The sequence below is a fragment of the Podarcis melisellensis genome (assembly GCF_964234715.1).
Source record: "Podarcis melisellensis genome assembly, chromosome: 15".
Taxonomy (NCBI): Eukaryota; Metazoa; Chordata; class Lepidosauria; order Squamata; family Lacertidae; genus Podarcis; species Podarcis melisellensis.
This window is the reverse complement of record NC_138532.1, coordinates 10,873,543-10,900,925: the sequence shown is the minus strand read 5'-3', so window position 1 is coordinate 10,900,925 and position 27,383 is coordinate 10,873,543. Positions and strand designations below refer to the sequence as shown.

Below are 27,383 nucleotides of genomic sequence, written 5' to 3'. Positions count from 1 at the left end.
CCTTCTCTGCCCTCTGCCTTGTGCTCCGTTGTGTGTCTGGTCCAATCTCATGTCTATGCAGAATTCTGCTGCCCAAGCCGTCCACGTCTTGTTGCTCCTACTCCTCCTTAAATCCCCAGGCTGACTTCTCTCCTCTCTGGACCAGCTTTTCCAGCCTCTCCCTTGCTCTCCCCTTCCTTTTTTGTTCCTGTCTCCTGATAAACCTCTGTCTCGCTGGCCTTCCTTCTTCCAACCCTGCCTCCTCCTTCTTTGGTGACCACACGTAGCCAAGTAAGATTGGCTTCCATGAACAGGGTCTTAACAGTGAGTCCATAAGTGACTGTGGAGGCCAGTTCTGGATCCACGCATCCTTCCACAGTGGGGACATAGGTTTCTGGGCAGGAGTTGATCACGGTGAGGGTTTGCCAAGCATGCCTTCCTCTTAGCACGTTTCTCCCTTTCGTCCTGAGTTCAAACATCTTCAAAGTCCATGACACCTTTGGTAAAGGCTGTTCTCCAATTGAAGCACTCCCAGGCCAGTGTTTCCCAGTTATCAGTGTTTATACTACATTTTTAAAGATTTGCCTTGAGAGAGTCTTTAAACCTCTTTTAGCTGACCACCAGCATTACGCTTTCCAATTTTATAGTTCGGAATAGAGTAGTCGCTTTGGAAGTAATCGCTTTGAAGAATCATTGAAGATTACACTGGTAATCTTTGCTACTTCCAGTACACTGGCATTAGTTCACCTGCCTTCCCAAGTGATGCATAAAATTTTTCAGAGGCACCACTGATGGAATCTTCTGAGGCGCTGAGGATAGCATTTATAAGTGGTCCATGTTTCACAAGCATACAGTAAGGTTGGTAATACGATAGCTTTGTAAACAAGCATTTTGGATTCCCTGTGAATGTCCTGGTCCTCAAACACTCCGAACTTCAAGCAAAATTTAACAATTCCAAAATACAGATGTGCTTTCACTTTCGCAAGATTGAATATACTGCCTTCGGATGGTTGATTTCAAAAAATTCCACTGGAAAAACGGTTATGTCCATGTGGAGATGGCAATATTGAGTCAGTGGCTCATGTTCTTCTGGCTTGCGCTCTCTATAAAGATTTGAGGAGTGAGGTTCTTACCCATGCTGGGTCTCTCAACCCTTGCTACCGTGTCCTTACTTTTAGAAGATCAAGATGTTTAGGTTACACCAAAAACTGCAAGGTTTTTAGCGGGGGCAATCAGAATAAGATCTAATATTTGATTGTTGCTATAAACCCCCAAAATATATTTTCTAAGTTTTTACCTCTATCTTCAGTACATCTTATTTTATTGCTATGGCAAGAGGCTGATGCAAATAAAGATTCTAGCTATCTGATCTCTGGACTTTAATCGGGAGAAAGCTGCGTTCGCAGAGCTCACCGACCCTCAGCTCTCCAAGGTCTTCCGCGCGCTCGGAGGATGTCTGTGGCGCTCTTCCCAAGTTCAAGTGCAAGGCTGAAGTGCGCCTTTAAGGGGCAGGAGCGCGCGGGGCCAGCCTACTAGAAGGAGGAGGAGGAAGCTGCTGTATGTCTGCGCCCTTTGAGCCGGCTTCTCACTTTGGCGTCCTCGCAGCGCTTGCCGGGGCGGCCATGTGGGTGTACGCGCTCGTGGGCGCGCTCCTCCTCCTGGGCATTTGGAGAGCTCTGGGCACCCGCAGCGCCTCTTCCAACCCTTTCCGGGCAGATTCCAGGCGGCCGCCCGCGCCTCTGGTGACCGACAAAGATGCGCGCAGAAAGGTCCTCAAGCAAGGTAGCCACCGGCCAGCCCCAGCTAGCCAGCCCCGGCGGGGGGCGCTGCCAGGCTGGCAAAGGGAGCTGCTGGGTGGGGGGGGGATCAAGTGGCGCGTGAACGATGCCCAGTGGTGGTGGGCAGCGCGGGAGTTCTGAACTGCACTCGCCGTGCCAGCCTAGGCATGTTTACTCCAGAGTAAAGTCCGCGTTCAACGGGGTTTACTCTCGGGTAATGCTTGCAGGCTAAGAGGAGGACTCCTGCTGGTTTCTGTTGCTTAGTGCCCTGTTGAGTTCAGTTCTTGCTTTGCGTGCCAAAGTTCATCAATCTGGGCATTTCAGGAAAAAGATCTGGGTTAGAGGTGCAAAAAATCCTTGCTCTTACTGGGCGCTGACTACAATGGTACCTCGGGTTAAGAACTTAATTCGTTCCAGAGGTCCGTTGTTAACCTGAAACTGTTCTTAACCTGAAGCACCACTTTAGCTAATGGGGCCTCCTGCTGCTGCCATGCCGCTGGAGCACAATTTCTGTTCTCATCCTGAAGCAAAGTTCTTAACCTGAAGCACTATTTCTGGGTTAGCGGAGTGTGTAACCTGAAGCATATGTAACTTGAAGCGTATGTAACCTGAGGTACCACTGTATTGCAAACTTCTCCCCTTGCACAGGTGTAGCCAGGAATTTTTGTCACGGGGGTGGGGGGGGTCAGGCCTTTTGTTGTGGGGAGGGGGGCCGAACCTCAGTTAGCTATGTATTTTTATTGTTTTTTGTTGATGGGGGCAGCTGCCCCTCCCTGCCCCCACATCCCCATGTCTCACTTTGACCTTAACTCTGTCCAACACTTTTCCCCACAAGGATCCCCCTTCACTCCTCTTATCATCTAACACCCTTCCTTAAATCCTTAGACTGACATCCTGTCTTGTCTCAAATCCCACACGTTTCCAGTCCCTACAGGTCCCAGGCCTCCCTTGGCCTGCTTTCCATGAGCTCCTGGACCTTTTCTCTCCCAGTTTGTCAGCACCCTCCACTTTCCAAAGGTTTCCTGGCCTTCCAAGTGTGCCAGGGACTCTCCCGGACTATCACTGCGGTGTTCAGGTACGACTTAAGGGGTGGGAGCACTCTGGAGTCGGCCTTTAGTGTGAAGGAAGTAGCAACATCCCTGCTAGTGCATTCAATAGCCAACCTCCAAACCTCTGCAGCACTTAGGGATTAAAATGGTGGGTGGTCCTGCTCCCCCCCCCCTTTGCCATTTCCACAGCTTTCATCACTCAGAGGCCCAATTTGGCCAGGCTCCCCTGCCTTGCAGTCGATGTCATCACTTCCTGCTGGTGGTGGTGGCCAAGGTCCTGTGCTTATACAAGGTCCTGTGCTTATACAACCATCACCCCAGTCAGCTGACTGGTGAACTCTTGCCCAACCCTCTTCATACCACATGGGAGAATGATATCAGACTGATGCCAGGTGATTGACAAATGGATAGCCCTGCCTAGCTGTCAATAATCCCTGGGGTTTGGGGGAGGTCAGGCTCTTCCCTGCTCTCTGAATCTGGTCCTTCTCCTGCCCTGTCCCGCGCCCTCCAGTTTAGGAGAACTAATCACATTGACCCCAGAGTTCAGTCTACTGTCAGTTTGTTTCACTGAGGCAAAAAAAATGCACACCAAGAACAAAACATCCCATGCGTTCAACTGTGTGCTCAGTGAGCACAAAGAGAAAGAGAGCTTTTAATGAGTGGGCTGGTGCTATGCTGTTTTTATTGTAATTATCTGTATGTTTTTAATAGAGTTTTATTTTTAGCTCTACGAAAATTTAATTATTGGGGGGTTTTTCCTATGTTTTCAGCTGTTCTTATTTTTATCTGTATGCCGCCTTGTATCCCTGTCAGGGGAAAAAGAGGGGTATAATTAAATTTATATTTTATGATATACATTATACACGTATTGACATATGCATGTTGAGCTCTTTCATGAGATGAGGGATCCTGGTTGGCCTCGTGTGGAAGATATGTAGGGCCCTTTTCATGGTTGCCAAATGACACAGTCAGCAGATGTGTGTCTAGTCCGTATGTTGGCATCAGGCGCCAACTCCAAGCCCCACTTATCTGGCCCTCAGAATTCTCTCCAGTCCTTGCTTTACAGCTCAAGGGATTTTGCCTTGCTGGAATATGTCCTGGGAGTCTTAGAATGCTTAGAGCCAGTGTGGTGTAGTGGTTAAGAGCGGTAGTCTCCTAATCTGGGGAACCGGGTTTGTGTCTCCGCTCCTCCACGTGCAGCTGCTGGGTGACCTTGGGCTAGTCACACTTTAGCAGCATTTAGCCGCTTTGAGACTCCTTAAAGGGAGTGAAAGGCGGGATATCAAATCCAAACTCTTCTTCTTCTTCTTCTTCTTCTTCTTCTTGCTTGTTCTGGGTGGAGGGTGGAGAAAGGGAGGAGGAAATGTGGCCCTCAGGCTGAAAAATGTTCTCCACCCTTGGATTAGCGTGATGTAGAAATCAGAAGAAATGGAGGCAGTGAGAGATTTTACTTTCTTGGGCTCCATGATCACTGCAGAAGGTGACAGCAGTCACGAAATTAAAAGACGTCTGCTTCTTGGGAGAAAAGCAATGACAAACCTAGACAGCATCTTTAAAAGCAGAGACATCACCTTGCCAACAAAGGTCCGTATAGTTAAAGCTATGGTTTTCCCAGTAGTGATGTATGGAAGTGAGAGCTGGACCATAAAGAAGGCTGATCGCCAAAGAATTGATGCTTTTGAATTATGGTGTTGGAGGAGACTCTTGAGAGTCCCATGGACTGCAAGAAGATCAAACCTATCCATTCTGAAGGAAATCAGCCCTGAGTGCTCACTGGAAGGACAGATTGTGAAGCTGAGGCTCCAATACTTTGGCCACCTCATGAGAAGAGAAGACTCCCTGGAAAAGACCTGATGTTGGGAAAGATGGAGGGCACAAGGAGAAGGGGACGACAGAGGACGAGGTGGTTGGACAGTGTTGTCGAAGCTACAAACATGAGTCTGACCAAACTGCGGGAGGCAGTGGAAGACAGGAGTGCCTGGCGTGCTCTGGTCCATGGGATCACGAAGAGTCGGACACGACTAAACAACAACAAGAAATCAGAAATCAATGGCTGCATAGTGCTCTCCCAAACAGTGGACTAGCTACCATTCTTAAGCAGCTGCCTAAACAGGAATGAGGAAGGGAAGGCCTTCGTTTTATATAATCTGGTTAAATTAACTGCAGCTAGTGCCTTGTAAAACAGACACGATGTGCCGCAGGTGGTTTTTACCCTTCGGTTGTCGCTTCAAATTAATGGAAATACAGCCAGCAGGCAAGGCGTATGGAACTCAGATATGGATCAATCATGCATATATAAAAGCTAAACGCTGCTTTACCAGAGTCATCGGTTCTCACCCTTTGTCAGCTGATCCATAAGGCCTTCGCCTAACAATCAAGTCAAGATCGGTGGCAAAATTATGAGGTCCTCGGTGCCTTTCTTTTTAAGATAATTTTGTACATTGCGCAACTTTAAGGAGGGGGGAATCTTGCAAGATTTCCAGCGCATCTGGGGTATTTTTGCTTTTGAAACAAACCTTTTTTTAAAAAAATGTGAACAATAGGAAGCGGTCATGGGCAGAATCAGACCAGTGCTACATCTAGTTCAGTACAGTCATACCTTGGAAGTCGAACAGAATCCATTCCAGAAGTCCTTTCAATTTCCGAAACATTCAATTTCCAAAGCACGGCTTCCAATTTTTTTATGGTTTCTTCACTGCCTCCAAGCTGTTTACAAACACCTGCTGCATCTGCAACAGTTACCTGAGCAGGGCTTCTTCTGCTACAGCATAGGAACTAGCCTATCTACAATGATGCCGTAGGGAATAGGAGTTGTTCATGCCTTTTGTTTCTCTTTCTCCTCCAGGCTTCTCCAAGGACAAAGTTCCTGACGGCCTGGATGCCATTGTCATTGGAAGCGGCTATGGGGGCCTGGCGGTGGCCGTGATGCTCTCTAAAGCTGGGAAGCGTGTGCTGGTCTTGGAGCAGCATGGGAAGGCAGGGGGCTGCTGCCATACCTTCAACGAGAAAGGTTTCGAGTTTGACGTAGGTAAGGTGATCTACACAATCAGGGTGTGGGCCTGAGCAGTTATGACTACATATACCGGTATATATCCTTGGACTTGTAACGAGGACTAAATCTTGCTTGTACTCCTAGTACGTTTCCAAGCACAATTCAAAGTGCTGGTGGTGACATTTAAAGCCCTAAACAGCCTCAGTCCTGTATCCCTGAAGGAGCATCTCCCCCCCCATTGTTCGGACACTGAGGTCCAGCTCCAAGGGCCTTCTGGCAGTTCGCTCCCTGCGAGAAGTGAGGTTACAGGGAACCAGGCAGAGGGCCTTCTTGGTAGTGGCACCTGCCCTGTGGAACGCCCTCCCATCAGATGTCAAGGAAATAAACCATTTGACTTTTAGAAGACATCTGAAGTCAGCCCTGTTTAGGGAAGTTTTGAATGTTTGATGTTTTATTGTGTTTTAATATTCTGTTGGGAGCCGCCCAGAGTGGCTGGGGAAACCCAGCCAGATGGGTGGGGTATAAATAATATATCATCATCATCATCATCATTGGCTTTATATGACCTCTGAATGGAACCAGTACACTGCATTTAGCACCAGCTGGTTTTCCCAAATCATCTTCAAGGACGGCCCCATGTACAATGCATTGCAGCAGTCAAATCAGGAGCTTACCATAACTTGGAGTACAGTAGGACTGGCTTTGGGTCTTGGTTCAGAAACTGCAGCTAGCGCAGAATACTTTGACTTGTGGGGGCATCTTCCCAGCAACAGGTAAAAGCAGCACTGAATGCTCTGCAATGGCTGTCAATGTGACACCAAGCCAGAGTGCTTGTTTTGATATATAAGGCAGTGTTTCCCAACCGGTGTTCCGCGGCACACTACTGTGCCGTCAGACATTGGCTGGTGTGCCGTGGGAGGGAGGCGGGCGAGTCGGGCGGTGAGAGGCGGCGGCGGCGAGGATCCGCGTCGAGCCGGGGGCGGCTCCGCGGTGGTGGTGCCGAGCGGCGGGGCAGCGCGTGCAAAAGGGAGGAGCGCGAGACAGCGGAGGAGGAGGAGGCCGGCATGTCCGGGCAGCAGCAGCAACAACAGCAGCAGCAACTCCCGGCGACGGCTCCTCAAGCCCCGCCGCCGCCCCCTCCTCCGCCCGCTATCGCCGCCACCACCACAACAGCCGCCGCCGCCTCAGTTGCCGCCGTCCCTCAGTCCCTCGCTCTGCTGCCTCCTCCCACCCCCAAAGCTTGGAGGTTCCCCGGCAAGGGGGAGGGGAAAAACTTTCACTTTCGTGCGTCCCTCCCGGCGTGACGCTGCGCGCTGACGTCACGGGGCGGGGCTTTAATGGTGGTGTGCCGTGAGATTTTTTTTCAGTAAACAGGTGTGCCGTTGCCCAAAAAAGTTTGGGAAACACTGATATAAGGCAGCTCAGGACCCATACACCTGAAAGACCACCTGCTGCTTGATATACCTCCTTAGACTTTGGGGGCTTTGGCACAGTGCTGTATGGCAAGCAGTGACTCCTGAGAGGGCCTTCTCAGTAGTGGCACCCCAACTCAGCTCTTTCTTCACATCTGTGAGTAGCACCATCACTTAATGGAGTTTCAAAACAAAGAGCTCTTCACTTAATGGAGTTTCAAAACAAACAGCTCTTCACCCAAAGGTGCTGTGCCTCAGTTGGATGATATGGTTGCATTGCTAATATATTTTCTATATTTACAGACAATAGGTTTGCAATGTAGCTATAGCATCCAGTTCAAATGTTTGAAGGTGCATTCTGTGATTTGAATGAAACATTGCTTTATTGTACGTTAATGCTCTTCCTTGTTTTGGAATCGTACGGAAACTGAAACTGAAACTGAAAATGAAAAGACTGTCATAAATAATTTAAATTTTTAAAAATGAGAGCATTAAAACTAAAACAGGCCTTGCAGAGGGCTGGGGTACCTCAGGTCTGGAGGGCCAAATATGGCCCTCAGAGCCTTCTCCAGACCATGTGTTCCTTACTGACCCTGTTTCACACCCCAAATGTTTGTTTTTTTTGGCTGGAATCATAGAATTATAGAGTTGGAAGAGACCCTGAGGATCATCTAGTCCAGGGGTCAGCAACCTAAGGCCCATGGGCCAGAAGCGACCCACAGAGGTCGTTTGACCAGCCCACAAGCCACCCCTGAACCAAGCTGACCACTCACGTGCTGCGCTAAACCAGCGCAGCGCAGCATGGGGACTCGCTTCCGCGGCGCCGGAAATCGCGTCTGTGCAGACGCCGGAAATCTCGGGCGTGCACACAATCTGGCCCACGGAGAGATCTCTGTGGGGCCAATCTGGACCAGGCAAGATAAATCTTACTGACCCATTCTAGTCCAACCCCCTGCAATGCAGGAATACGCAGCGGTCCCATGTGAACCTGCAACCTTGGCTTTATCAGTGCTGTGCGCTAACCAGCTGAGCTATCCAGGCATAAGTATGCTTGAACTCGGACAATAAGTAACCAAAGAAACCCCTGTGTTGCAAAGAGAACGTCAGCAATGTCTAGGAAACACGATGACCATGTACATACGCAATAGACAATCTTTTATAGAATTCCTTCAAACCATCAAGTCCAAAATGAAATCTTTAGTCTCAAAGTCTCTGAAAATCTTTAAATGAAGCGAGGTACCAGACTGTGTACGATGAAAGACAAGCTGTGAAGCTTTGTATATTCAGCAAATATGATGTCCAACACTGAACAGTGATTCCGGATATTGACTACTGTTTCATAGAATTCTTCATCAGCGTGGTGGGAGGATATAGAATTGCTTCATAAACCCATCTTATTTTGAATGAATGTATGTAAATGAAAATATCAAATGCTGTGGAACAGTGCTCATGTAGTAATGTAGTCATTACTACAGGATATTTTGCTGGTATTTTATCAAGCTGGTTCATTTTATTTATTTAACAAAATGTATATGCCGTAAAATCTCTAAGCAGTTTAGAGAAATATCTCATCCAAATACCAGGTCCAGTTTAGTATACCCTTCCCAGATCCTAAAATTTAGGAGCTAATCTGTTGCTATTGTTCTTTCACTATAACACTTCTTGGGTTTTCTTCCAGGGATCCATTACATAGGGCGAATGCAAGAGAATTCTTCCCAGCGCATGATTATTGACCAGCTCACGGATGGGCAGCTCCAGTGGGCCCAGATGGACTCTCCCTTTGATACGGTTATTCTGGGAGATCCTGACAACTGCAAGAGGTATTACCTATACAGTGGGAAGAAGAAATATACCGAAGGCCTAAAGAAACAATTTCCTGGCGAAGAAGCTAATATTGACAGATTTGTGACACTTATAAAGGTAATCCTTTTAAAAGTAGTTCTGGTGAAAGGCCTCTTAAACTGGCTATCGAGTCTTAATTGGGGTTTTTTTAATAAGGGGTTTTTTTGTATATACTATATAATTAATTGAATATATCCTTTATTAGGCATAGCAAACCACACATTATCAAACAGACACTGTATACAAATTGTGCAAAATACGAGCTCAACATAACAAGGTTTGTCCCAGTCAGATCTTTAACTCCAGAAAAAAATCAATTTGCATAAATAATACACTACAACATTACCACATCACCAATCAATTAAGAACCACTAGATCTCTTTATAATGGCCCAGTCTTTCTTCAGCACACAAAAATTCAGCCACTATTAAAGTAATTTGATCATTCCGGTCCGAGAGCAGGTCCTGAACCATTGGTAGCATAGAATTGAGCCTATTGTGTTGTAAGGCCTCTAATAATTATCTTTTGGCATAAATGGCAAAATCACAAGAAAAGAAAATGTGCTCTAAAGTATCAGGTTCCTGTTTACTACATTTGCAGAGACACTCTGATTCTGGGAGAGCTAAATATCTTCCTCTTACTATCATCGAGGGAAACATATTAAATCTGGCTAACATAAACAGCCTGCACAGTTCATGATTCTTCAGATTTGTCATGTATCCCTTTTGAAAATCTCTACACAAAGGAAGATTTAAATAGAGAGGAGAGCAAGTGCTGTGCTTTGCAACCTCAAGAGTGGAGAGAACACTTTTTTCTGTAAGATTCTTCCTGATAATTTCCCAAATATCTTCGGGGTCAGAATTTTCAAAGTCAGTTAGATTAAGCCCTGTCGAGTTCAATTTTCTCCTGCAAATCAATGATAAATTGTAAAATACATTATATACTATATAAATGTAGTACATTTCTTCCAAGTTGCTCAAGGCAGTGCAGACGGTTCTCCCCTCCCCATTTTATCCTCAGAACAACCCGGTTTGGTAGGCTGAGCTGAGAGACAGTGAGAGTGTACCTAAAATCACCCAGTAAGCTTCATGTGCTCTTCCACTCAGCTATGGCTGCACTTTGCTGTTTTGCTCTTCAGGTACTTCCTTGTGCTTAGCAGAATGAAATGCTAAAATTCTCAGTCCTTGTGCTTGTACCACTGATGTCGCCATCTTTTAAATTTGGTTCAGTTTTTTAACAATTTAACAGTGCGTAACACTTTTACGTTCTCGATCTAGATAACATAGAAACAAATAAGAAACGTTCAAGACCGTTCAAGTTCTGAAACGTTCAAAAACCAAAAACTCTGCAGCTGGTAGCTAGGCCCTGTGGCAGAAGCCCTGTGGCATGTTAGACATCCAAGGCGTCTTTGTACTGGCAATAAGTTGTATGAAATCGAAATATGGAATAGATGGGAGGTTGGGTCTTTAGTGTTAAGACCAATTTATGTCTTATTGTTTTTTAAGACAATTCGGTGTCTATTGCTATTTCTGTGTGTACTGTATTTTTCACTCTATAAAACGCACTTTTTCCCCTCCAAAAATGAAGGGGAAATGTGTGTGCGTCCTATGGAGCGAATGCAGGCTCCTTGGCTTCAGCGATAGCAACGCGAAGCCTCCTAGGCGCAGAGGGAGAGCTCCCCCTGGGCACCAGATGCTTCGCGTTGCTTTCACTGAAGCCGCCTGAAGCCCCCGGAGTGCAGCGCAAACTCCCGCTGCGCTCCGGGGGCTTCAGGCAGCTATCCGCAAGCCTTCGGAGCGCAGTAGGAGTTCCTGCTGCGCTCCAAAGGCTTGCGGATAGCCGCCTGAAGCCTGGAGAGTGGTCAGTGCACATTGATCCCTCTTGCTCCCCAGGCTTTGCTTCGCTGGAGAGGCGCTGCACAGTTTTCCCTCTCTGCGCAGAGCCCCTTCAAGGAAGCAGGAGGAGAAATGGAAGGGGCTCTGTTTCTCCTACCGCTTCGCTGAAGCGGCGCTGAGCGGAGAGGTGGAGAATATTTTTCCCCTGTTCTCCCCCTCCTATGGTCTGGTGCGTCCTATAGAGTGAAAAATATGGTGATTTGGTATTTGTGTTTTCTCTTTTTTCTTATCTTGCTGTATCAATAAAAAAAACCTTTTTTTAAGGCATCTTTGTAAACTGAAGCATTTACGACGTTAGTAAACCAAAATGTTTGTCAATGGAGACGTTCAAAAACCGAGGTACCACTGTATAGCTATTGAGTTAACATCAAGAAAACATAAAAGAGAGAAAGCAGGGAAGGGGAAAAACAAGAAGAGAGTTGAAAGATCTGTTTGTTGAAAATCAGACAACATTTCTTATGTATGTTCATTAGCATTAAGACGGAGGTCTTCTGCTGCCTCTGAGATTTGTGCCTCACTGTTTTTCCTTCTTTCTCTGCCACTCCACCTTGCAGAAAACTGCCAGAGGGAGCACCTACATGGGGATTCTGAAAATGCTCCCGATGCCCTTGGTCTGGTTTGTGAACCGCACTGGCCTGCTGGCCTGGATCTCTCCTTTCTTTAGAATGTCAGTCAGAAGCCTTTCAGAAGTGGTGGCTGAGTTGACAACAAATGCAGACCTGAGAGCAGTCTTCAGTTATATCTTCCCTACCTATGGTAAGCGATGCCCTCCCCTGCCATCTCAAAGGAGCAGACGTTACATAAGGACAGTCCCTTTGCTCTTTCTAAGGAGGCATAAAGGAGCCTTTCCTAGTTTCATCTGGTCGATTAAACTTATAACTTCCGTAATGGAGACAGGAAGCCACTCATCCGTGAGAGTAAAAGTGGCATGATCCTGACTATCAGGTGGGATACAGTCATCAAAAGTTCTCAGGCAGGGTGGAAGGAGAAAGAACTTGCCCATGTGAAGACCACCTGGTGAAAACCCTCACACATATGGTTCTTAATTGTAAACTATATGCTGATCTCTGTCAGCAATTTCTAGATCAACTCTGCATCCCCAAATGGAAACCAGAGTTGGAGGTCATACATTTTCTATTACTGGGGAATGATCAGGAGCTCACCAAGTTAGTGGCTAAATATCTCTATTTGGTTTTTTGCCGTTGAAATACACGGCAGACGTCTGATCTCCCTGGAGACCTAGAGATGTGACGATAGACTGCTCTGCCTCCTTTCTTTTAGCAAATGTTTTGTGCCACCGGGGAAGTGGTAATTCTGTCTTGATTTGTTTTGGATGTTTGGATGTGATGCCAATAAAAGGTTTGATGATGATGATGATGATAAAGGAGCCTCTTCTATGCATGGGTGGAACTAGACAATGAAGAGAATATCAACACGGCAGCCGCTGATATCAAGAGTCTTGGGTCTCCTCCTTGCCCTTGTACCGTCCAGTAAAAATCAAAAGTACTACTTGACGTTGTGTTGAGTTTCCCTGGGCCTACAAATGACAGCCTATGAAGTGTAGAAGAAGGGGAGAAGCTTAGCATGATAACCTCCTATCATATGTTGAAATTGACCCTATGTCACCAGCAGAGATGGGACAAAGAGACACAAGACTGCTGCTTTCAGTGGCAGCCGTGTGTAATGAACATGGGAAGCTAGTTGATCAAGCTCAGTGTTGTCTCACTGTTGGTGCCTCTCCAAGATCTCAGGCAAAGGTCTTTGACTTCACCTTCTGTCTGATCCTTTTTTTAACCAGGGTGCAAGCTGGGGGTTAAACTTAGGACCTTCTGCATGCATGCAAAGCATGCGGTCTGTCAACCCACTGTTGATAGATTCAAAGAACCACCGGATTTAGCTTACACAGGATGAGATGAAATGGAAAACAGTTTATTCTGGGAGATCCTGATAACTGCAAGTTTGATTGTTTGGTTGCAACTGTTTGTTTGTTTGTTTGATTGATTGAAACTGTTTGATTTAGCAAACAGGATGAGACGAAGTGGATTATATAAATGTTCATGCAAGTTACTTGCAATTTATTGTTGAGACAGAATAGTAACCAGCATAAGACCTTGACACATGCAAAGATGAGCAAAACATTGTGATTAATGGAAGCTACGAAGAGCACAGTAGCTGTAGAAGCCATAACATGCTTGGTTTCATTTTGAGAAAGTTGCTGATAGGAATTAAGTTTCTGATATGAGACCTCTTCTGACATTCAGAGTATATATATGTGCAGGAAAGCTGTGTGCAAAGAATTTTTTTTTCACCTTTTGTTTACACAGTTTCAGCTCTTTTGCTTTGACTTACAGGGGTGATTCCTGCAGAGTGCAGCTTCCCTTTGCACGCCATCCTTGTCGATCACTTTTTGGAAGGTGCCTGGTACCCACAGGGAGGTTCCAGTGAAATTGCATTTCACTCCATCCCCATCATTGAACGCGCCGGAGGGGCTGTCCTCACCAAAGCACCTGTGCAGAGCATCTTGGTGAACTCGCAAGGAACAGCCTGTGGTGAGTTGCGGACGGGATAGAGCTCTCTGTAAGAGTCATCGTGATATGTGGCTAAGGTACCAGGCTTATAAGTCAAGCTCCTGGTTCAAATATAGACTCTGCCATGAATTAGCTCAATTATCTCAGGTAAGCTTCTCAGCCTTGTACCCTCCCCATTTCCGACATGAGGATAATACTGATCTGTCCTACAAGGTTATTATTGTAAGGATTATAGCAAGGTGATATCATGATATGAATGCTAATGTGCTATATAAATATGCGTTTAAGTCTTAATAATGTTATCTGTTCTCTCCAAGCGCTTGGCATAGATAGACCCACTTTGCAAGTAACACTAAGCCCCATATTCCTCAAATGCAGAGCTGTTTCTCTTCTGCTGCAGTTCAGCTTCCAACAACAACAACAAATTATTCATCTCGCGGTGTGATGATGGTGAAATTTTATGTAATTAATTGCAAAATTAATTTCATATGGATTGCGTTATTCCACACCATTTATTTCAGTGCCAAGAAAACTCAGCAAATGGGGATAGGGGAAGAAGAGGCTCTTAGCTTCCTAAGAACTAAGGGGATAAAGGATCCTGCCAAAGCTCTTCCCACCCACATTAAACTTCCTTAAAGACATATAAGCGGCTTACCTGCTTAAACCCTCCCTTTTAATTACACTGACCCTCCCGTGCTGGTGGGAATAATATCTGTATTTTTTATAAATATCCTCCAGCGTGCAATACATCTACAAAATATGGCTGATAACATGACTTGCCTTGCAAGGTTGCTGTAAGAATTAATGAAAACCCTTGCAACATTTAAGGCCAACCCCCCCAAAAAACCTTTTTAAAAAGTACCTCGTTACCCATCAGTTTCTAGCTTCTACCTAGAAATGGTCGTTTGTTGAGACTTCCCTGTGACCAGCGGAAAATGATTCCTCCATTTTTCTTGTTTAGAGAAATCTATGGACTATATACATTTTTGCCTCTTTCAGGTGTAAGCGTAAAGCAAGGTCAAGATCTTGTTAATGTCTATGCTCCTGTTGTGATTTCTGATGCTGGCATCTTTAACACCTACGAACAGCTCCTGCCAAAGGAATTGCAAGCTTTGCCAGGTAAGAGGACACAGAACAATTTGTGCTTCCACTATTGTAGATGTATGATGAACTTGTAATTTTGTGTGTGTGTGTGTGTGTGTGTGTGAGAGAGAGAGAGAGAGAGAGAGAGAGAGAGAGAGAGAGAGAGCATAAAATGTAGACTTCTTTGCCAGTTTTCATACCACAGGGTGGGTGCACACACACAGAGAGAGAGAGAGAGTTTTGTAATTCCAGTATTATACCGCCAGTAACTTCAATTTGCCTTTGTGGGTTTTGTTTCATTTTTTAGAAAGACCACATATCCTAAAGACGTAAGAGATCAAAATATACAATCCTCAACTAATTGTGTCCTATGATTCAACTGCTAGGAGGAGCTTGCATTTGTGTGTGTGTGTGTTCTTAGCACTGAATGTAGCATAGCTGGTAAATGTTGCTTTCCCATAGTAGACCTTTGTTTTTGTTGGGCTCGTATCAGCCCCAGACAGCTAGGGATAATGGGAGTAGTGATTTGCCATCTGGAGGGCCGCTCTTAAAACAATAAGACATTCTTGTCTGTCTTCTCAAGCCTTTTGTTTCTTCCGTCCTCTTTTATACTATACTGTAAGCCCAGGGGTTGCTTGACTTAAGACTGTTGTTTTCCTCCAGTTTTCCTGTCTAAAACAGCTGTTGCTTGGATTCTTAACTCTGCTTCACCAGTCCCACTTCCTCCCTCCTTACATCTCTCTGTTCCTCTTTGGGCAGGTGTTCAGAACCAGATCTCTATGATAGATCATGGCGTCGGAGGATTCTGTGTCTTCATAGGACTGAAAGGTTCCAAGGAAGAACTGGGATTGGAAGCTAAGAACTACTACATCTACCCACACAACAACCTCAATGAAGCGTAAGTTGCAGCAGCTGAGAACTCCATTGGTTTGCGGTGGTTTGTTTTTGTTTTTAAACAACGGCAATACAAGTTAATCCAGCAGGGCTCTTCTTAAAGTTAGTTGTGTTCAGAGGGCAAATCGGTGAAGAATGCAGCCAGAAGTTCAAGGCATGAAATCTTAGTGCACCAATTCAAATTAGAAGTTGTCAGTAAAGGTAAAGGTATCCCTGACCGTTCGGTCCAGTTGCGGACAACTCTGGGGTTGCAGCACTCATCTCACTTTATTGGCCAAGGAAGCCGGCGTACAGCTTCCAGGTCATGTGCCCAGCATGACTAAGCTGCTTCTGGTGAACCAGAGCAGCACATGGAAACGTTGTTTACCTTCCCGCTGGAGCGGTACCTATTTATCTACTTGCACTTTGACGTGCTTTCGAACTGCTAGGTGGGCAGGAGCAGGGACCAAGCAACGGGAGCTCACCCCGTCACGGGGATTCGAACCGCCAACCTTCTGATCGGCAAGCCCTAGGCTCTGTGGTTTAAACCACAGCGCCATATCCATTTAGTTTCTTTAGCTGCTGTATCGACAGCCCCTTCTCTTTGTTCTTATACGTAGATAAAGCGCCGAAAACAACCTTGTACATTGGCCCTGAACTCAAGCGTGCAAAATACACATGAGTGTATTTGGGTTGGGTGCATCTGAATTTAATGTTTTTCTACTGGCTCAACCAAACTTTTTTCTTTTTCTTAAAAAAGAAAAAAAACAACTGACCAGGAATATTGAGAACTACAATCTGTTCACAGGTGAATGTTTTGGATCTTGGTCAAAATGTGGCTCAGATCAGCACAATGGATTTGGCCTTTACCTCAGGAAAGATTGTGGTCAGGGCTTGAAAAGAGACACTGGCAACTAAAAGTTTTGGCCTAGCTAGCCAAAAATCATAGATATTAGAAACTATGCCACCTTTAACTGTCATATATATATATATATATATATGCAGGTTTTGGTGTCCTCGGGTGTCTTCCCGTGTAAAAGTTGGGGTGTCTAGGCGACGTTTCGACGAGGTCTCACTCGTCATCTTCAGGCTGGTGCTTTCGGCTTCTTGTTACTGGAACAGAGCAGGATCTCAGTGTTTGAGTTCCTATAAATACTGTTGAGGGGGTGTGGTGTATAGCCTCCAATGTTCTGGGCAGAGAGGAAGTTCCCAGGCTAGTGTGCCTTTTCTTCTTTTGTTCCTTAATTACTTGAGGGATATCTTGAGTGATTTCTTGAGTGATATCCAGGATATCACTCAAGAAATCACTCAAGATATCCCTCAAGTAATTAAGGAACAAAAGAAGAAAAGGCACACTAGCCTGGGAACTTCCTCTCTGCCCAGAACATTGGAGGCTATACACCACACCCCCTCAACAGTATTTATAGGAACTCAAACACTGAGATCCTGCTCTGTTCCAGTAACAAGAAGCCGAAAGCACCAGCCTGAAGATGACGAGTGAGACCTCGTCGAAACGTCGCCTAGACACCCCAACTTTTACACGGGAAGACACCCGAGGACACCAAAACCTGCATTCCTGTACCCGTGAAAATCTACGAAAGCATATATATATATATATATATATATATATATATATATATATATATATATATAAAATTTGCCTCCAGCCTTAAAAGAGATGGTAAGAAAAATTAGAATAACACAGTGAAAGAAATGAATGTATGTAATGGGAAATCACGAAGAGTCGGACACGACTAAACGACTAAACAACAACAATGGGAAAATGCAGAAATTATACACACACACACACACACACACATATATATACATACACACACACACACACACACATATATAGTAAATATATATATTTACTATAATACAAAAGTGACACTTTAATTAAAGTTTTATGAATCAAAACTCAGGCAAATTTTTCCTTCTTGATAGGTTCACTGCTTACATTAATTCTTCAAGAGAAACTGCTCCAGAAAAGATTCCTTTCCTGTATATTGGATCCTCCTCAGCAAAGGACCCCCTGTGGGAAAAGAGATTCCCAGGTATTTGAACAAGAGGTGCAACTTTCTTCTTTTTAAAAAAGCATGGCGGGGGAGAGAGAAGATTTGGGAATTTGGGGCTCCAGGAAGGCAAGTTGTAGCCCTTGGCTTAATTTCATGCATGTGACCAGGAGGGAGGAAAAGGTAATAACAGTAATAATCTATTTCTTATACCCTGCCCATCTGGCTGGGTTTCCCCAGCCACTCTGGGCATCTCCCAACAGAATATTAAAAACACGACAAAACATCAAACATTAAAAACTTCCCTGAACAGGGCTGCCTTCAGATGTCTTCTAAAAGTCAGATAGTTGTTTATTTCCTAAGGTTGAAGGGAGGATAGAAATAAACAGAAAAAAGAGATGTCCTTCTGGGTTTGGATTCTGTCCCTGTTCACCGCTGTGGCCCTGAGGGAATGTGGACCTCAGCATAAAAACAGTTTCCGGCCCCTAATAGAAGACCGGCCTGCTGGATATCTGGCCAGATATCTAGTCCAGCATCCTCTTCTCACAGTGACCAGTCAGATGCCCATGGGAAGCTTGCAAGCGGGACATGAGCACAACAGTGCTCTTCCCATCTGGTATTTCCAGCAATTGGCATTTGGGGGCATTTACGGGACCGCCTCTCCTGGTCTGCCCTGCAAGGACCTTAAGGTCCATGAATAATCATAATTTAGAGGTCCCGGGCCCTAAGGAAGTCAAGACTATCCTCCACCAGGGCCAGGGCCTTCTCAGTGATGGCTCCAACCTGGTGGAATGCTCTGTCCCATGAGACCAGGCCCCTGCAGGATTTAATTTTCTTCCACAGGGCCTGTAAGACAGAGCTATTCTGCCTGGCTTTCAGTTTGAACTTAGCCTGATCTTTTATTTCCCTTCCTTCCCTCCCACTCCCCTTTTATGGACATTACCCACTCTGGGATCCCACAATTTAGCCAGCTAGCCCTGGTGATCATCTAATGTTAATTGAATGGATTTTCCCCCTAAATAAATTTTTGAATTTATTGTTATTCATGTTTTATAAGGTATTTTATGCTCGTTTTTGTTGCATCAATTAAGTGTTTTAAATCTGTTGTTAGCCGCCTTGAGCCCGGTTTTCTGAACTGAGAAGGGTGCGGTATAAATAAAAAATTATTATTATTATTATTGTGCCTCTCAGCCACGGAGGTAGAACCCAGCCGTTGTGGCTAAGCAGCTGTTCCTTGCCTTCTCCTCGATAAATTTGTCTGAACCTCATTTAAAGCCGTCCAAGTTAGTAGCCATTGCTGCTTCCTGTGGGAGGGAGCTGCATCGTTTAACTGTGCCCTGCATGACTTTCTTTTTATCCATCCTGTTTTGCTTCGGTCTGGGTTTCATCCAGGATGGTGGGCGTATGAGCCAGAAACATGGTCATGAACAAGCTGGAGATCAGATTATCAGATCAAGGAAATGAGAGCTGATAGCAGGAGGCCTGCTCGAGGACAGGCTGGAGGCACTGTCGGAGGGGTGGGTGGTGAGTGCGGTCCGCCTCGGGTGTCATACCTGAAGGGGATGACATCACCGCCCCGCCGCCTGGGATGCTAGCCCCGCCCCCGCGGGTGGCTAGCCCATAGCTGTCAACTTACAGATTTGAAAATAAGGGACCAGCAGCCTCGAAAATAAGGTATCAGCAGCCAAAATAAAGGATTTTCTGGGCACAGGTATGTTCAACTTCTGAGCCCCTCCGAGCCAAAGGCAGAAAGCCCAGCCAGCAGCCAAACGAAGCCTCAAGCGGTGGTTCCCACAGCGCAGCAACCCAGCAAAGGGGATGCAGCAAGGAAAACCATCGTCACCTCTCCTCTGGGAAGCGCTGAGCAAAGGCGAGTCCTCAGGCAACGTGGCCAATTTGATCAGCACAAGGCATGCAAGCTCCACCGCCCAGTCGTTCTTAGACTCCTTATTGGGTGAGCAACGCAGCCAAGCAACACAGTTGGAGCCTCCCTCCTCCCTGGCCAGCAGGGAGGGAGGGAGAGGAGCTGCTTCATTTGAAACCCGGGAAATTTAAGGGACAGCAGCAGGACACAGCACTGGGATAAGGGAGTTTCCCGCCAAATAAGGGACGGTTGACAGCTATGGGCTAGCCCCACCCCTGTGTGTTGGGTTGAAATAACGACAGACAGGTAGCGAGTGTCATCTGGGAGGCACCTCTCGAGCAAGTCTCGAGGAGTCTCTTTTATTGAATATTACAGCATTGCCACGTATGTGCTTATTGCTGATTGGTTAACACAAGTACAAAGCAAAGGTTGCATATAGGCATTAATCAACAATAGATTAAAGGCTGGGAAAGGGAACACAGAATTGGACAGGCGTGAAAACCTCCTTATTAAACTTTTACTAGTGATTGATATAGCATTCATGCGTAGATGTGGTCAACTATGCATTAAGAACGGGTCAGGTACAATGTTTTCCTGAACTCAATGTGAACTGAACATTCTGAGGTGGTGAGTGAATGTCTTAGTATTAGAATGGTTTGTGCAGCATTATGTACAGAAGCGAAGCTTAGGAGCAAGACTTCCCATCAGGCCACAGTCATGTGCAAGGCTTCCCATCAGGCCACAGTCATGTGTAGAATCATAGCATCCCATCACCTGTGCACCGCTTCGGGTGCCAGAGCAGCTAGCTCCACCTCTGGCTGGAGGTCAGACAGATACTGGACATAGCTGTCAACCTTCCCTTTTTTTGCGGGAAATTCCCTTATTCCAGCGCCGTTTCCCGCTGCTTCCCGCTGCTATCCTGGATTGTTAGATATCCCGTAGACTGTCCCTGGGACAGGTGAGGCTGCTGATCCCTTATTTTCGAGGCTGCTGATCCCTTATTTTCAAATCTGAAAGTTGGCAGCTATGATACTGGGCTGGATCACTGCTGCAGCATAAAGAGACAGAGTCTGTGTTATTACTCAAAGGGGGAAATTACTCAAACTACCAGCCTAGAGGAGAGTGGCTTTGTAAGCTTTCAGAATATTTAGAATTAACCAAATTGACAGGTATAATAAGACAAAAACCCAAAAGTGAAGTGAGAAAGGAATGGGAGTGTCTAATTGAATACTTTAAAAGCCAAGGTTCGAGGACAGAAATCTGGCTGAGTCTGGAATAACCTTGTGAAGTGAAAGGAGAAGAAAGAGGGATTTATATCTGGATGCTAGGATAGAGATGATAAGGAAAACAGGAAAACAGGAAGACACAATGAGAGGTAAAGGAGGTGCTGTGGGATTGGTGGAAGTCAATGTTTGTTTTTCTTTTTAGTGTTTACATTATTAACTTGTAAGGTATGGATTTATTTATTTTTTTGAATGTTGGTTTTTGTGTTTTGTGTACTGTTATTTTTTGTGTTGTTGTTATTGTGTGGAAAATACTAATAAAATTTATAATTAAAAAAATAAACAAAAAACAAACTACCAGCCTAGAAGAAAGGTTTTTGTAGGGCCTGCTTCCAGCAGTCAAGAAGGAAGTTTCTGCACGTGCTATAGAGGAAGTGAGGGGCAGATGGGCCTCAACCTGGGAAGGTAACCCATCTAGGAGAAGAAAGACTCTGATCCTAAACTTCCCTTGCCTTGTGGAAGAAGGCTAAGGAGTAAACCCTATACAAATTCAGAGTCGAGTCCCTAAGGCGGTTGGATGGTGCCTTAGATGCCTCCTTAAGCTGGTGCCAAACATATTAATAAATAAATAATAATAAAATTTTATTTGTATTCCGCACTCCCCAGCTGAAGAGCAGCTAACAACAATAAAAGTAACACAGCATTCTAAAATCAATTCTTTCTAAAATCAATTCAGAATCAAATTAATGGCAACCATTGGGCTAGTGTTCTGTGAGGATTACCAAAGGAGGGGGGTCAGACTGTGCCTTGACCAAAGGCCTGGTGGAACAGCTCTGTCTTGCAGGCCCTGCGGAAAGATGTCAAGTCCCGCACGGCCCTAGTCTCTTGTGACAGAGCGTTCCACCAGATCGGAGCCACAGACGAAAAAGCCCTGGCTCTGGTTCAGGCCCGGGACCTCCAAGATGTTTTTGTTTGAAGCTCTGCTTTCCTTTGGACCACATCAGTGAGGCTGAGAAAGGGGGTCTTATCCTCTGGGCAGCCCAGAAACTCCATATCCGCCCTGGGAAAATCGCTTTGGTGCTGCTAAGGCAGCTTTGTGACTTCGCCCTGGATGAAAACTGTTGTTTCTCAAGACAGATGGATTCCAAGAACTGTTTCCTCTTCGAAGAGCTGTAACAGCTGCTGAGAGCATTCAGGCCACTTCTGCAGCCTAGAGGGCAGCCTTGCTGTACGCAGCCTGGCTGTGCCTGTGGTAGAAGAGGCACGATGCCACAGGAAACCCCAGCATGAGTCATATCCTCACTTGACACCTTACAAATCTGTGCATATAGGATTGTGAGATGCCCCTTTGTGACAACTACATCGCTAATGAATGTCTTCATATCCCTTTCATTATAGGCAAGTCCACTCTAATTGTCCTGACAGCTGCAAAGTATGAATGGTTTGAGGAATGGAAGGAAGAAAAGGTTTCTAAAAGGGGAGCGGTGTATGAGGCCTACAAAAACAGTTTTGTGGACAACATAATGGACACGGTTTTGAAGGTTTACCCTCAAATAAAAGATCAGGTAAGACTCCTTTTAGTGTGTTAGCAAATGATTCTTATTCTTGTACAAGAATGGTGTCTTCTCTACCTCTTGATGTAGAAGAGAGAGACCCCAATCCAACAGCAACATCAGCCTTTAAGGTAAAGGGATCCCTGACCACTAGGTCCAGTCATGGCCGACTCTGGGGTTGCAGCGCTCATCTCACTTTATTGGCCGAAGGAGCCGGCGTACAGCTTCAGGTCATGTGGCCAGCATGACTAAGCCGCTTCTGGCGAACCAGAGCAGCACATGGAAACACCGTTTTCCTTCCCACCAGAGCGATACCTATTTATCTACTTGCACTTTGACGTGCTTTCGAATTGCTAGGTTGGCAGGAGCAGGGACTGAACAATGGGAGCTCACCCTGTTGCGGGGATTCGAACCGCCGACCTTCTGATCGGCAAGTCCTAGGCTGTGTGGTTTAACCCACAGCGCCACCCATGTCCCCTTAAACATCAGCTTTTATAATTTCACATAAGCCGCTCAAAACCCCGTTCCCTCCCAGCTTGCCCCGCCTTTTATGCAGAAGTTATATCCCGGTCATAATGTTTGATAAGCAACCTCGTACTTCATTTCTTTGTGGTTTCCATTCCCGTAAGCCTTCTTTTTATCTTACAGTTAGCAAGCTCTACTTTGATGCTAGGACACAGGTGCCACTGCGGTCTAAACCACTGAGCCTCTTGGGTCGGCGGTTCAAATCCCCGCAACGGAGTGAGCTCCTGTTGCTCTGTCCCAGCTCCTGCCAACCTAGCAGTTCGAAAGCACGCCAGCCCAAGTAGATAAATAGGTACCACTGCAGCAGGAAGGTAAATGGCATTTTCGTGCACTCTGGCTTCTGTCACGGAGTTCTGTTGTGCCAGAAGCAGTTTAGTCCTGCTGGCCACATAACCCGGGAAGCTGTCTGTGGACAAACGCCAGCTCCCTCAGCCTGAAGTGAAATGAGCTCCACGTCCCATAGTCACCTTTGACTGGACTTAACCATTATGGGGTCGATTATCTTACCTATCACCTTACTTTGATGCTGTTTCTCATCCTGGGTATGAACTTTGCTTCACACATAGCTTAACCACAGCTTCTTCCACTGCCTTGTGGTTATGAGAGTTCCCGTTATTGTCTGGAACATTTTCTGTGGGTATTTCGTGGTCAAAAAAGGAAACTAACTCATGTTGCAACTCATGTTGGTTTGACTTTCCTCCTCTCCATCCACCACCACACATTCTTTTAATAAGCAAGCAGTAAACTGAACTCTGCTTCAGTCCTGCTGAGCACTTATTTGATGTTTCGCTGGTTACCGGTACGTGTTCGTTCAAGTCCAAATAACCCTTAAAACAGTTTGAGACCAGCCTGCCTAGGACCTTTGCTCTACTTTGGAGTTCAGGTCTACCACTGCCTGAGATAAAGGAGAGGGCCTTAGCAGTTGTGGTACCCAGGATCTCGAGAGAAGTACACCTGGCCCTTTTGCTTCCTGCTTCTGTGCCGAGAGTGAAAGTTTGGTTTTTTTCCGAATCTTGGTTTTATTGCGTATTCCGTTACTGGTTTTAAACAGATGTTAGTTTTGCTAGCTTGCTTGTCTTTAGGCTGAATTTCGCTTCCTATAATCCTGGTTTTTATGCAAAGCAGCTTTTATTTTATTTTGTCATCCATTTTCTGTACAGCCCTTCTGCCAAGGCAATCATAGTTGAATATACTAAATAAATAAACAAACATTATGAAAGGCAAGTGGGACCTGCAACCAAGAGTTGCCATGTAGAGTGTTCAAAGCCAGGGTGCTGGCCAGCAAGCTTTGGCTGGCTGCTCCGTTCCATTTCCCCACCCCAGTATTCAGTTTGCATTCTACAGGCCCTGATCACTTATTCCTCCCTCCTAATACCTTTTTTTTTGGTCCTCTGCAAACCTTTTAAAAAATAATTTTAAATATTTTATTAAGGTGATTTCAGTTAAAAGAAATATAGTGATACAGAAAACAAAGAAGGAAAAGCAAGAGGGAGAAAAACTACAACAGATACATATAAAAATGAAAATAAACACACACAAAAAGCAATATATGATATTCCCATACATTCCTGTATAAATTGGCATAGTGTCATTGTCCTAGCGCTTATGTAAATGTTAACAGCCTACTACATTTTGTATAAATTCATTCCAAATGTTATCGTATTTATCCACACAGAGTTCCCCCAAGCCTGCTGTCACCTGTCCTTGTACGGTGATGGTGCCATTTTGGCTATGTAAGGATCAATGTTCAGAGAATGGGTTTAGTGTATACAGTGGCACCTCGGGCTAAGAACTTAATCCGTTCCGGAGGTCCGTTCTTAACCTGAAACTGTTCTTAACCTGAGATACCACTTTAGCTAATGGGGCCTCCCACTGCCACTGCACCGCCTCCCAATTTCTGTTCTCATCCTGAAGCAAAGTTCTTAATCGAGGTACTATTTCTGGGTTAGCGGAGTCTGTAACCTGAAGCCTCTGTAACCTGAAGCATCTGTAACCTGAGGTACCACTGTAGTATGGGTCAGGGATGAAGAATCTCTGCCCTCCATCAGCTACGGCCAATGGTCAGCAATGATGCGAGAGTTGGCATCCAGCAACATCCACACAGTCAAAGGTTCTCTGTCCCTACTGTGTAGAATAGGACTCTTCCAGAAACATGGCATTGGCAAATAGTTCTTGTAATCTAATGGAGATGGAGGAGTACCTTTTCTATTTTTTGTCTGATGAGGTGAAAATGAATTAGCAGTAATAATGCTCCCTGGACATTTGATCTTTCTCTGTTCAGATTGCGTGTGTCTCTGCAGGAACTCCTCTCACCAATAAGCACTACATAGCTTCTCCGCGAGGAGAGATGTATGGCATAAACCACAGTATGGCTCGCTTCCAGCCGGACTTCATGGCAACAGTACGACCTCAGACCCCTGTCCCAAACCTCTACCTTACAGGTAAATGCTACCTCCTCACTTTTTCCAGTGTACCGCAACTGTTGGCCGTTATAATGACTCTTATTTCTTTCAACTACTTTCAACTACTGCAATGCGCTCTATGTGGGGCTACAACTAATCCAGAATGCGGCAGCTAGACTGGTGACTGGGAGTGGCCGCCAAGACCACACAACACCAGTCGTGAAAGACCTACATTGGCTCCCAGTACGTTTTGGAGCACAATTCAAAGTGTTGGTGCTGACCTTTAAAGCCCTAAATGGCCTCGGTTCAGTATACCTGAAAGAGCGTCTCCACCTCCATCGTTCTGCCCAGACACTGAGGTCCAGCGCCGAGGGCCTTCTGGCGGTTCCCTTGCTGCAAGAAGCCAAGTTACAGGGAACCAGGCAGAGGGCCTTCTCGGTAGTGGCACCCGCCCTGTGGAATGCCCTCCCACCAGATGTCAAAGAGAAAAACAACTACCAAACTTTTAGAAGACATCTGAAGGCAGCCCTGTTTAGGGAAGCTTTTAATGTTTAATAGGTAATTGTATTTTAGTGTTTTGTTGGAAGCCGCCCAGAGTGGCTGGGGAAACCCAGCCAGATGGGCGGGGTACAAATAATAAATTATTATTATTATTACCAACCTGCCTCATCTCAAGGGCATAGAATAGATAACTTTTCCACACTGGGCCTGTGTTCAAGATTTGGGGATCTTGTTGCTGATTGGTGAGGAAAATAAGGCAGCAAAAGTGAAATTCTAAAACAAGAGCAGAGTTGGGTGTTGCTGGTTTTTTCAGTGGCATGAACACGACACAGGAGCACAAAAACTACATTAGTGGGGCAGGCATTAGGGAGGGAGTGGTCCAGCAGAGGAGGAATAGTTTCCTGAGTGGGTCTTGGCATTTGAACATTCTCTTTCCAGTTCCTTACATTTGCCCCAATTCCTGAGGCCTTTGGGGTTTGGTTGGACAAGTGGACACAGATAACTTTATTATTATTTCTTATCATTTTCAATTTTACAATATCTGCACAAATCAAGGCAAACAAATGATACATTGCACAGCGACTTCCCTCCCTTTCCATGGTTCATTTCAGTTTTCCTTTACTGCTGTGTATTCTAATTGTTCCTTATTCTTTCTCCTCCAGTTTTTCCTCCATTATATAAATTTCCTCCATTATATAATTTTATTGGGCCCACCCAATATTTTATTCAAGTGGGCACCCCTGCCCTCCATTAGTTTATGTACCTTCCCCCGGTGGGTTGTGGGCACACAGCCAGAGACTGCATTTGTGTGGAAACTTCCTTGGCTGCTTCCTTTTCAATAGGGGACAGTCATTCAGGAGAACATTCTGGGGGCCAGTCTAGGGCAGGGGTCAGCAAACTTTTTCAGCAGGGGGCCGGTCCACTGACCCTCAGACATTTTGGGGGCCCTGATTATATTGGGGGGAGAGAACAAATGCCTATGCCACACAAATAACCCAGAGATGCATTTTAAATAAAAGCACACATTCTACTCATGTAAAAACACGCTGATCCCCAGACCGCCCGTGGGCCAGATTTGGAAGGTGGTTGGGCTGGATCTGGCCTTAGTTTGCCTTACCCATAGTCTAGGGGACAGTCACTCAGGAGAGGCTGGGGGAGCCCTTGGCCCTTCACTTGCCTGATCCCTCTTCTTCTGACCCATCCTGGGCTCCACCCTCCAGCTCTGAATCTTCCTCTGCCTCTGACTCTTGCCAGCTGGCTGGTACAGGTCCCTGCAAACCACTGCCCAACCCTCTCCTGAGTCAGCGTCTAGCCAGTCCCTGACATCTGGCTACACAAGTGCCTTTTTGTAGCCCCATGGTGCTCTCCCAAGCGGAAAGTATGTACATTTCAGGCTGTTGACAAGGGGATGTGATGAACAAGAGGACAGACCAAGCAGAGACTGACAAGTGGCAGTGATGTCTTTGTTTTCTCCTAGGTCAAGATGTGCTTTTAGCTGGTTTCGCAGGAGCCCTTCACGGAGCCATTCTCTGCGCTTCCGCTGTCCTGGAACGTAATCTCTACATCGACTTGATGTGGCTAGGGAAGAAAATCAAAGCCAGCAATGCCGAAAAGAAAAACTAAGCCTTCGGTCTCTACCACACAAATGAGATTTGCTCCTGCCTTATTGGTGATCTGGAAGCTGCCTTCTTTTCTAGGTTCTTCATGTCTCCAGCAGGGGATGCTAACTGGTGCCAAAACTATATGCTTTGGTGCTTTTTCGTGTCAAGGTCCCAAGCCACCCTTAAATAAATTCACACTTCACACAGGAATTTTGTTTAACGTTTTTGGCATAATTTTGGCCACAACTTTATTAAAATACAAAATATG

General features: G+C 45.7%; 2 protein-coding genes across 3 annotated transcripts in view; one reads left to right on the top strand and one right to left on the bottom strand.

Moving 5' to 3' along the window:
* FEZ1 (fasciculation and elongation protein zeta 1) overlaps positions 1 to 27,383 on the bottom strand; it is a 186,277-nt gene that overhangs the window by 125,820 nt on the left and 33,074 nt on the right. The gene's annotated exons all lie outside the window — the stretch shown is intronic.
* LOC309358126 (all-trans-retinol 13,14-reductase-like) lies at positions 1,529 to 27,383 on the top strand. Of its 2 annotated transcripts, none has more exons than XR_014163346.1 (11): positions 1,529 to 1,761; positions 5,652 to 5,834; positions 8,889 to 9,130; positions 11,502 to 11,703; positions 13,299 to 13,496; positions 14,475 to 14,594; positions 15,318 to 15,456; positions 17,379 to 17,488; positions 21,932 to 22,098; positions 24,912 to 25,052; positions 26,992 to 27,129. XR_014163346.1 is itself a non-coding variant. In XM_081890960.1 (11 exons), exons 1-11 carry the CDS (start codon positions 1,539 to 1,541, stop codon positions 27,135 to 27,137), a joined length of 1,890 nt encoding a protein of 629 aa, XP_081747086.1. In that variant the 5' UTR covers positions 1,529 to 1,538; the 3' UTR covers positions 27,138 to 27,383. The 2 variants fall into 2 exon arrangements, 1 of the variants encoding a protein (XP_081747086.1); XM_081890960.1 differs by having other exon boundaries at positions 24,893 to 25,052; positions 26,992 to 27,383.

What these genes read in the sequence shown, in the direction of transcription:
- LOC309358126 (XM_081890960.1), top strand. Translation starts at nt 1,539, where the DNA reads ATGTCTGCGCCCTTTGAGCCGGCTTCTCACTTTGGCGTCCTCGCAGCG. An exon ending in CAGAAAGGTCCTCAAGCAAG is followed by an intron (nt 1,762 to 5,651) that starts GTAGCCACCGGC and finishes TTTCTCCTCCAG; the next exon opens with GCTTCTCCAAGGACAAAGTT. An exon ending in AGGTTTCGAGTTTGACGTAG is followed by an intron (nt 5,835 to 8,888) that starts GTAAGGTGATCT and finishes GTTTTCTTCCAG; the next exon opens with GGATCCATTACATAGGGCGA.